General features: G+C 46.7%; 1 protein-coding gene across 1 annotated transcript; it reads left to right on the top strand.

The window, feature by feature from the left end:
* The first annotated feature begins 9519 nt into the window (after positions 1-9519).
* LOC136525839 (uncharacterized) lies at positions 9520-10716 on the top strand. Its single transcript, XM_066518691.1, has 4 exons — positions 9520-9815; positions 9905-10078; positions 10159-10515; positions 10612-10716. The coding sequence occupies exons 1-4, from the start codon at positions 9612-9614 to the stop codon at positions 10714-10716; spliced, it is 840 nt and encodes a 279-aa protein (XP_066374788.1). The 5' UTR covers positions 9520-9611.
* Positions 10717-11788: the final 1072 nt, after the last annotated feature.

Here is an 11788-nt window from a genome sequence, read left to right as displayed (position 1 = left end):
TACTGTGTAGTACTAGTACACTAATAGTTAACTGTATATATTTCCTGAAACTAAGAATAAGAATGTCCTGCCTATATTGCAGATGTGCTTTCAAAACTGGAAATTGCTACTCCCTCTATTCCAAAGACGTTTTGGTTTTTCTAGATATATAATTTTTATTATGCACTTAAACATATACCTTGTCTGTACATAACAAAATCAATATATCTAGAAAAGTCAAAACATCGTATAATTTGAAATGAAGGGAGTATTTGTCGGATGTCTGTATTTTTTTTTTTTTTTTTTTTTTTGGTGATAGATCTTCCTCCGCAGCCATCCTCGTTTGCCCCCACCTCCCTCCTTCCCTTCACAGCCTCAGGCTGCGTTTTGGACTGCCCTGACACCGTCTCCGCTCAACTGGTCTGTTTCGAGAGTAAAGGGTAGCCATTCATTCCATTAAGCGCAGTTGAGGTGGTAGCTCAACTGGCCTGTTAACGAGTTAGGTTGAAATGGAATGTATTTTGGATGGTTGGAAGACTCAAGGAAATATTTTTGGTGCCACAAATAAATTCTGAAAAACAAAAGAACGAAAGAAAAGAAGGAAATGAATATGATGAATTTTAATACGAAGCTTTTAAAAATTATTTTTGAACATGGTTTTGCAGGAAAAAAGCAAGCACATTTTAATTTATCATAGAATTTTAAAGAATTCTAAATATTAGTGAATTTTAGTATAAGAAAAAATACATGGTGTTACACCCTTCCCATCCAAGTATTAGTCTCTAGAGCCGACTCTCTAAAGATGGACCTTGAGGGTCCCATGATCCAACAAAGGCAATTGACCTGTGGGGCTATGCCAATCATCCCAAGCCCATTTAGGTATTTTTAGGCTTCATCTGTCACGTGTGTACATCCTTATATCCAGCACATTGTATCAATTCTGTCCACTTTCGACCAAAGTCCTATGAATATTCAATGTAGATCAAAAGACAAAATGAAGTGAAAAATGCAAGATTATCAAGCTTAACAAGTGTAAGCGATATGAAATGTTGCAATTATTGAGTGAAATAGGAGCATAAACGTGTGCACAAGCAGAGCCAATGGTAGTGTTTGTGTTTTGCTCGTTCCAAATTACATCATCTTCCATTCGCTTTGATGCTCACTGTCCCATTTGTTCCCTCGCCTCTTGCCTATTCCTTCCCAAGCGACATCATCCCTACCACCAAGTCTGCCCGCTCCATGCTAAGGTGGCCACATAGCCACCACCCTATTCCTTTTTTCATTAGTACTCTCGTCATTGTTTCCCTGGCATGTTTTTTTTAATAATGGAATACAAGTATCCTATCCTCCACATCAGTGTGATGCTTAGCTGTTCCAAATTACAATAGTTGTCCTCGCAGCAAAGGAAGCTCATTGTTCAACGAACAAAAGAGCAAAATGAGACCCAACACCTTTTAATATAACCAATGTGGAAACCTCCACTCTTCTCTAGCAAATATCTCCACTGTGGTGATCTCCAAAGTGCGGCAAGCATTTCGCACAATTTTGTTTTATTCTTCTTGGCATGTTGTTGAGCCAGCACCACCTTTAGAGTCTTTTTTGATCCTTACAACTAATAGTTAGCTGCTAAAAATTATGCAGGCACCCAATAATGACTATGACTAATTTTCAACATATTCGTACTCTCACAATAAAAATCTACGCACCCAAAAGGCAAACGCACCCCCTCAAATTAGAAATATCTCTGCCCATGCTAACCAAGGATGCTAACACATCAATTCTCATCATCAACATATAAAAAATGCATGCCTCATATATTTACTCAACCATACATCATGAATTTGAACAAATTGAATGAATAGTAAGCACGATAGTTAGAAACCAACACTTGTGGCATGGGAAATACCGAATCAAGTGGTGACACGAAGATTTACGTGGAAAACGATTGCAGATAAAAACCACGAGTGGTGTTGAGCAAGCAATCCACTATGAAGATGAAGGTTATAAGATAGCCAATAAGATTTGGGAGGCTCCAAATCTCCGCAATTTCACTCGTATATTGGCGGATTTGGCAGATCAAAACATCATCTATTTTTTCTCAAACCCTATCTCTCTTCCAACTTCAAGAACAAGAACAAGCCATACCAGAGAAGAGAACAGGAGTTTGGGCTCCTTTAAGTTGCCACCTTCATATTAGCCTCAAGCTGTAGAACATTGCAAATAACTTCCATTTCAGCCTGTACATGTATAAGCACTATTGTTTTGCACTACGTATTAGCCACAATGGCACACAAATGATTAAATTTGGTGCTGCTACATCACAATCTAATTGCAGTATAGGCGTATAGCCAAGCATCATACGTGGTTTTTTAGCATGTTTTTAGGACAGGGAGTCACTACGGGAGACACGCTCTTTGTCGAGTGCTCAGCGCTTTGCCGAGTGTTGAAACACGGGCACTCGGCAAAGAGGCAGTTTACCGAGTGCCGCACTCGGCAAAGCCGGCCCTCGGCAAAGGCCGTCTTTGCCGAGTGTCAAACACTCGGCAAAGAGGGACACTCGGCAAACGTCCTATTTGCCGAGTGTCTGACACTCGGCAAAGAATAACCCTCGGCAAAATATCTCAGCCGACGTCGGTGGCCCCTCTGTCATCCTTTGCCGAGTGCTGGCCGTTAGCACTCGGCAAACGTGTTGTCTTTGTCGAGTGCTGCAAGTCTGGCACTCGGCAAAGAGGTTCCTTTGCCGAGTGCCAATTCCAACACTCGGTAAAGTATTTTTATTTTTTTTTCAAAATTTTTCTGTGGCATTTATACAGTACCTTGAAGCACATGTTCCAATTTGGAACTTTTTTATGACTTTTTGGTATATTTTTTTAATTTTTTATGTTTACTTGAATTTTTCTCGAAAAAGTAAATTTGAATTGTAGGTGCATGAAATATTAGAATTTAGCGATTCAAAAAATGGTATTCATGTTTTTGAGTGTATTTTGAGGCCGTGTGCAGGGACATTCGTGAAATTTCGAACATCTGTTTCACGAAACATGACCACCAACTTGTTAAAAAAGTGTTTTTTAATTATATAAAATACAAATGAAGTCCGAAAATCACGAAACTTGTCGAGGTGTCGTGTCATCGCATGTAGAGGCTGTGGTAAAAAATTTAGAAGTTTCCGAGCAAGTTGTGACGTACAATGCCAAAAACCCAGACATCTCCACATGTGATCACGACGTACGATGCCTAAAACCTAGACATGTCCACATGCGATCACATGTGATCACATGTGGAGATGTCTGGGTTTTAGACATCGTACGTCACAACTTGCTCGGAAACTTCTAAATTTTTTACCACAGCCTCTACATGCGATGACACGACACCCCGACAAGTTTCGTGATTTTCGGACTTTGTTTGCATTTTATATAATTAAAAAACACTTTTTCAACAAGTTGGTGGTCATGTTTCGTGAAACAGATGTTTGAAATTTTACGAATATCCCTGCACACGGCCTCAAAATACACTCAAAAATATGAATACCATTTTTTGAATCGCTAAATTCTAATATTTCATGCACCTGCAGTTCAAATTTACTTTTTCGAGAAAAATTCAAGTAAACAAAAAAAATTAAAAAAATATACCAAAAAGTCATAGAAAAGTTCCAAATTAGAACATGTGCTTCAATGTACTGTATAAATGCCACAGAAAAAATTAAAAACAAAAATAAAAAAAATAAAAATACTTTGCCGAGTGTCGGAATTGGCACTCGGCAAAAGAACCTCTTTGCCGAGTGCCAGGCTTGCAGCACTCGGCAAAGACTATTCAATATATTTTTTTATTTTTTTTGATTAAAAGAACCCTGAATTTCTTTGCCGAGTGCCCGCATCTCGGCACTCGGCAAAGAGCCGCCCCACTTAACCCTAGCGGGCCGGCCGGCCCGCTCCCACTCTCTCTCTCCCTCTCACTGCCGCGCGCGCCCGGCCCCGCTCCGCCGCCGGACATGGCCCCGCCCCGACCCCGACCCAGCGCCGCTCCGTCGCCGCAGCCGGCCCCGCCCCGACCCCGCTCCGCCACCGGTGGTGCCCTGCCTGGCTGCCCCCGCCCCTGACCCACCGGAGTGGAGGAGAGGAGGAGCAGGGGAGTAGAGGAGAGAAGGGAGGTGGAGGAGAGGAGAAGGGAGAAGGAGGAAGGAGAAGGGAGGAGGAGGAGCCTCGGCCGTCGGCCACGCCCCTCGTCGTTCGTCCCCGTCGTCGTCCCCGCCCCTCGCTGGAGACGAAGGTGACCCCGGCACCGCGTCGCCCGACTCCACCGCCACCCAAGGTATAAAGCCCCCCCCGGTTGTCAGCCTTCGTGCCTTGTATGTCATTGACGGCCTTCATGCCGTATGTGGATGTGTGGGCCTTCGTGCCGTACGTGGATGTATGGGCCTTCGTGCCGTATATATGCTGTCGACCATCGTGCTGGCTTTTTTCTTGTAGGTTTTGGAAACCTCCCCATATAGGGGAGGTTTTGCTGAAATTTTTAACTTATAGTATTACAATTCTTCTTTTGCAGAGCAGGACCCGTCGGAGGGGACCCGGAGTACGTAGGCGACCCCGATCGTCTTCGTCGATGCTACGGTCCTGCCTGCACAGCGTCGCCTCGCCACTGCCCCGCTAGCCTGACTCCACCGCCACCCTAGGTATAAATAACCTCTCTTCCTTATCGTTGTCGTAGATCGGTGTAACCTAGTTAGGCATCTTCCGTTCGAAACAGATACGGTTGGAGGTATGCAGATCTTCGCATATCTAAGACCGTATCTGTTTTAGATTGTCCACTTTTTTGGACAGCCCACGGATGCGTAGATGGGGTAGTTTTCATGTTCTACTTCGATCCGAGACAGAGTTTCGGCACCACCTCCCTATTGTTCTCTAGATACACACTCTCCCTTCTAGGACGTGTATCGGGAGAACAATGGGGAGGTGCTACCGAAATTCTATTTTGGATCAGAGTAGAGCATGTAAACTAACCTCATCTACGCATCCGCGGGTGGGATTAGGACCTATCCTCACCCATTAGACAGTAGGCACGCCGTTCAGATGCAATTGGTGGTTATATTACTCGCTCATGTATATGCTAGAGGATGGATAACCGTGAGTGGATGTACACGGGCCGCCCAAGTCAGGCTGAAATCACCCCTGAATGGATGGACAAGACCGAGGGTTTCTTGAACCAAGCATTTGGCAAGGCAGCTAATGGAGCGAGAGACACATTCTGTCCCTGTAGCGAATGCGGAAACAGGAAAAGAAAAACAAGGAAGATCATGGGGGAACATCTTTGCAAGTATGGATTTACGCCAAACTATACCCGGTGGGTGTTCCATGGTGAAGCCCATCGTACTAGAGAGGAGGTGGTGAGACCACGCTTGGAGGCGTTTGATGCTGATGGCGGGGTAGCAGGATGGTTAGGTGACTTTCACGAAGCAACGTTCGCTGAAAGACCTACGGAGGAGGAGGAGGAGAAGGAGGATGAGGAGGAGGAGCCAGAGCCAACCTGGAAAGGCGTTCTACCAAATGTTGTCTTCGGCACAGAAGCTCCTACATGAGAAGGCAACGGTTTGTCAACTGGATGCCATTGGACGCCTAATGGGGTTGAAGTCCCAGTACAACATGAGTCGAGCCTGCTTCGATGGTATGTTGGCAGTTATTGGTGGGCTGCTTCCGGAGGGTCATATTCTGCCGAGCAGCTTCTACGAGTCACAGAGACTCCTTCGTGCACTTAAGATGCCGTATGAGCAGATACATTGTTGTCCGAAGGGGTGCTGTCCTATTTAGGAAAGATCACAAGGATGCAAAGTACTGTCCAAAGTGTAAATCCTCTAGGTATGTGGAGGTAGACAAAGGTGATGGCCAGAAGGAGCAGCTTGAGATCCCCATGAAAGTCCTACGGCACCTTCCGATCATACCGAGGCTCCAACGGCTATTCATGACCGAGGAGTCCACGAAACAGATGACATGGCACAAGAATGGCATTCGATACAATCCTGACAAGATGGTACATCCAGCTGATGGTGAAGCATGGAAAAACTTTAATCGCAAGCATCGTGACAAAGATCTTGAGGCCCGTAATGTACGTGTTGCGCTGGCAACGGATGGGTTCAATCCTTATGGAATGATGTCGGCCCCATACACTTGTTGGCCCGTGTTCGCTATCCCCCTCAATCTCCCCCCCGGGGTCCTCCTTCAACGGCAAAACATATTCTTGACGTTGATAATTCCTGGACACCCGGGAAACAAAATGGGTGTGTACATGGAGCCTGTTTATGATGAATTGATCAGTGCTTGGAATGAAGGGGTATGGACTTACGACCGAGCTACAAAGAAAAACTTCAAAATGTATGTTTGGTACCAGTACTCCATGCATGACTTCCTGGCATATGGGATATTCAGCGCCTGGTGTGTCCACAGGAAGTTCCCATGCCCGGTATGCAAGACAACTCTAGAGTTCATTTGGTTGAAGAAGGGTGGCAAGTTTTCGTCGTTCGACAAGCATCGACAGTTCCTCCCTCTTAACCATGCATTCAGACAAGACACCAAGAACTTCACGAAAGGTGTCAAGGTGACCGACCCTGAACCTCAGAAGATGACTGGTGCCCAGGTTCATGCTCAGATAGATGCTCTCGTGGTCAATCCATAGAAAGATAGTCGAAAGAAAGATAATCCAAAGAAAGATTGCTTTGTGGGATATGGTGTCGAACATATGTGGACTCATAAGTCGGGCTTGGAGAGGCTTCCCTATTTTGATGACCTTCTCCTTCCACATAATATAGATGTAATGCACACTGAGAAGAATGTCGCCGAAGCACTTTGGGCAACACTCATGGACATTCCTGACAAGACAAAGGACAACCCTAAGGCCAGAGTGGACCTGGCAACGCTATGCGATAGACCAAAGCTAGAGATGCTGCCTCCAAGAGACTGGCAAGCCATGGAAAAGGCCTAAGGCCGATTACGTCTTAGAAAAGAAGCACAGGACGGAAGTGATACAATGGATGCAGACGTTAAAGTTCCCAGATGGGTATGCAGCGAATCTGAGGAGGGGAGCGAACCTAGAGACTGGCCGAGTCTTAGGGATGAAGAGTCATGACTACCACATATGGATTGAGCGGCTTCTTCCGTCGATGGTTCGAGGCTACATCCCTGAGAATGTCTGGAAGGTGCTGGTAGAGTTGAGCTTTTTCTTCCGCCAGCTTTGTGCCAAGGAGGTATCTATGAAAGTGGTTGAGGAGTTGGAAAAAGCGGCACCTCTGTTGCTCTGTAAGTTGGAGAAGATCTTTCCACCTGGCTTTTTTCTTGTCGATGCAGCATTTGATTTTGCACCTCCCGTCCGAGGCATGAATGGGGGGCCCATGCAGAACCGTTGGTGCTATCCAATCGAGAGATGTCTAAAGACTATTCGTAAGAAATGTGGAAACAAAGGCAGGATTGAGGCTTCCATTACTGAGGCATTCATTCATGAGGAGGTGTCAAACTTCACAACAACATACTATAATGAGAACCTTCCTAGCGTGCATAATCCACCCGCTCGGTACAACGAGGACGAAAATGAATCGACCCTTAGCCTTTTCAAAGGGCCACGTGGGAGAGCAAGTGGAGCGACCACAAAGACCTTGAGCTATGAAGAGTGGCGCAAGATCATGCTCTACGTGTTGACCAACCTTGACGAAGTGGAAACTGTATCTGGGGTAAGTTCTCAATGAACTTGTTACATACTCCGTAACTTTTGTACATCCAACAACATTGTTCCTTGTCGGTGCAGAGAATTTTTTGATGAATCCTGGCATCATTCAAGGCCACCTTCTGACCATGAACGAGAGACCCTTCTTCAACATGGTTCGCCTGATTTCATTACATGGTTCCAAAAAAAGGTACCAGCCAACTTAGCTCTTACTAAGTTTGACGTTCCAAGTTGCCTGATTTCATTTCTCTCCTGCTTGAACTTGCAGTGCCAAAGGGATGTGTCTATAAGTGCTGAATTATGACAGGTGGCCAATGGCTTTGACTATAAGGTCTTGTCATTTAACGCTTATGACGTGAATGGATATCGCTTCCACACAACAAGGTACGAGCAGAGTCGTCCCAATCCAAGGACCACGAATACCGGAGTATTTACGCCGGGCACTGATCAGGAGGAGTATTATGGGACAGTTGAAGAAATATACGAGCTCGACTACCGTGGTTCCAAAGCACTTAATCCTGTCATATTCAAATGCCAGTGGTTTGATCCTGCAGTATCGAGAAAGTCCCATCAACTTGGGATAGTCGAAACTCGACAGGATTTCTTCTATCCAGGAGAAGATGTCTATATTGTGGCTCAACAAGCCACACAAGTTTATTATTGTCCATATGCTTGCAAAACCGACCCACGTCTTCAGGGTTGGTATATTGTGCACAAGGTATCACCACATGGTAGATTACCTCGCCCAAACCCTGATGATTACAACTTGAACCCAAACACGCATGACGGAGAGTTCTATCAACAAGAAGAGGGGCTACCAGGGATGCTTGAGATAGACTTAACCGGAGAGATCGAAATGGAAGCAGACGAGGAATGGGTTGTTGACGAGGACGCTGCAAATGAGGTGCATGATCCGAAGGACTTGGAAATGCTTGACGGACTACGACTAGGCAATGACAACGATGAGGATGAGGCTGTTGAGGATTTGGACAATCTTGATAGTGATGACTGATACCTATCGTCCAGATAATCCCAATCATGAAGAATATTAGAAATACATGTAATACTATGTTATTTTGTAATTACATTTTCTTTATTTTGCATCTCTTACTAAGTACGTCTCGTTTATCTATACTTACTGGTTTACTCTTTTTAATTGCAGGTGATGGGGCCCACTAGGAGGAGCTGCCCCTCGGTTTACGCCAACCGGAGGGACATGGCGGCGGCTGAGGAGGCGAGGCATCAGAGAGGCCGAGGAGGCCGAGAGGCAGGCCCAGGCAGGAGCCGTTGACTGACCACGGGCATAGCTCCTCACGCGACCCTGCTGCACGACGACGACCTTCAGCACACTGGTGGACGGGGACTGGGGGTCCATGGATGGAGGACGAGGAGGCGGTTCTAGCGACGGAGGATGAGGAGGCGGCGACGGTAGGGGGTTCCACTTCCTCTGGTACGTCGAAGCCCTACCAGCGAGGTCCCGCAAAGCTCCTGAAGCGACCGATACCTGTTGAGAGGCGCCCACTAATTGCACCCGAGGGCGATAAGTAAGTAACTTCATATGTTCTTCATTTGATATGTTGAAAAATCATAATAACAACTAATAACTATTGTGGACCACTTGTGTAGGAACTGGGTGCTTGTGGACCAGGCAGGCCCCGGCACGCAATGTGAATGGCATCCTGGGACTTCTGTGCAAGGAACACTTCCCTGGCCTGGTTAGGAAAGGAGATCAGGATTGGGAGCCGGCCTGGACGTTCGACCACTATGCCCTCGTGCAGGATGCTCCATATCATAATGGCATCCGCTGTAGAAACAAGGCAGATCGGGTGATTAGGGAGTTGTGGGTAAGTCTTTCTTGCACTACATTCCTCAATTCCTCGCATTCATTGGACATTCTTGAAATAAAATAATGGATACCTCGTGTCTTTATGCAGGACTTCTTCAGAATCCAGGAGGGACAGGAGGAAAGTGCGTATCAGGTGGCTTACGCTTCCTGTAAAAGGCGTGTCACGGACTTGCACTACGAGTCCCGCATCCAGGCCCACATAGACTACAACGCCAAGTTCCTACTCAGGCGTGTCAACAAAGAGGAGGCAAGACGGATGACGCTGACAAGGGAGCAGTACATACAGGTAAATACAAAACATGAATATTCATTTCTTTTGAGATTAAGTATGCCTAATTTGATCTTCTGATATGTCGTCTACTTGATGTCCTGTAGGCGATTCCAAGCTGGTGCGCCACCCACCCCGATTGCTGGGAATATATTGTGGACACCTGGTTGGACGGGGACTGGCAGAAGAAGCACGAGGAGGCCCACGATAGGCGTTTGCAGATGCCAGGTGTACCTCACCATCAGGGCAGCCGCAGCCTCAGCAAATATGCAAAGGCATATGTAAGTCTCCGCCATTGCTCTAATCTAGCCGCGCTCAATTCTGCATCATTTCTAACCACATGTTGTTGTCTTTCTCGTAGTCGGATGCACACGGTGGCCAGCCAGTTGGTCAACTCAAGGCATATGCTCTGGCTCACATGGGCAAGGCGACGGCCGACATCGAGTACGACCCAGATGCCCCGGTTGAGGCGTACACCAACTCCAGCGTCCACACCCGCCTCTCTTCGTACACGGAGGCGGCAAGGTCAGTCCATGGGCCGGGCTACGATCCGAGAACCGAGGAGCGCCTTGATCCTCAGCTCGTGATGAGGGTGGGGCAAGGCAAGAAGCATGGGCGGTTCTGGATTGGCGACGGCGTCCTCGACACGGCCTCTACTCCTCCTCTCCACCTAGCTCCGAGCATCGAGCACGAGCTCAAGCGTGCCCATACGCCAACGGTCGACCACGGTGTCGGCACTCCAGGTAAGCATTCCTATTTCATCCGTCGTTCTTTGACTTTTACATACCTTACCTATGCATTATTGAAACATTAGGGTCAAATGCTGCAGGCCCAGGTGCAGGAACTGCAGGCCGAGCGGGAGGTCGAGCGGCAAAGGCTACAGGCTTTGGAGGCCCAGCGGGAGCAAGATCAGCGGTAGATGGCCGAGATGATCAAGTTCATGCAGCAAATTGGCCAGCAACAAGGTTGGGCGATCCCACAGACGCTGCTTGCTCCAGATCCACCTCCACAACGTCCTGATTCTACCCCGGTGAGTATAAGTACATAGTTTTACTTTCTATGCTGAAACTTAGAGAAACCTAGTGGTGGTGGTGGTGGTGGTGTGGTGGTCATGGTGGTGTGGTGGTCATGGTGGTGGTGGTGGTGTGGTGTTGGTGGTCACGGTGTTGTGGTGGTCATGGTGGTGGTGGTGGTGTGTGGTGGTGGTGGTGGTGTGGTGGTGGTGGTGGTGGTGAAGTGTTGGTGATGGCGGTGATGTGGTGGTGGTGGTTGTAGTGGCGGATATTTATCTTTCATATTTATCTCTTCTCTTGTCGCTCACGTGCAATCTCTTCTATTTTATGCAGCATCAATCGGGGGCGCGTCGAACCACCTCGGAGGGTCGCCGGGATCGCACTTTGGGCCATCCCAACCCGGACCGTCGTCGTGAGCTTCAAATGGCAGCCGTTGTGATATAATGCACTTGCGAACTTTGTGAACTATGCTTGTGTGTTTGGACTTTGGACTTGGGAGTCGAGATTGTGATACTTGTATGCTATGTTTGTGTTTGTGGTGGATTGGGATATACATTTGTATTATATATATATATTTGTGTGATATATAGTTGTGTTATATATATATATGATGTATATCTTGTTTGCAACGATGGAAGACTAAAAACTAAAAAAAATTGAATTTTTTCACTTCTTTGCTGAGTGTCATGACCATGACACTCGGCAAAGCTGGAAATCTGGGACACTAAGCTTCCCAACTTTGCCGAGTGCCATGGTCAAGGCACTCGACAAAGAAAATTTAAAAAAAAAACAAACTGCTTTGCCGAGTGCCTACCTACAGCACTCGGCAAAGAAAATCCAAAAAAAAACAAGCTTTGCCGAGTGTTAGATGTAGGCACTCGGCAAAGCATTTTTTTTAAAAAAAAAATAAAAAACACATTTCTTTGCCGAGTGCCGACAAGTGGCACTCGACAAAGGAGCCGTCACTGTGACCTGGCC

The sequence above is a fragment of the Miscanthus floridulus genome, chromosome 19 (genome assembly GCF_019320115.1).
Source record: "Miscanthus floridulus cultivar M001 chromosome 19, ASM1932011v1, whole genome shotgun sequence".
NCBI lineage: Eukaryota > Viridiplantae > Streptophyta > Magnoliopsida > Poales > Poaceae > Miscanthus > Miscanthus floridulus.
The sequence above is the reverse complement of the archived record's forward strand: the minus strand, read 5'-3'. Positions and strand labels throughout refer to the sequence as shown.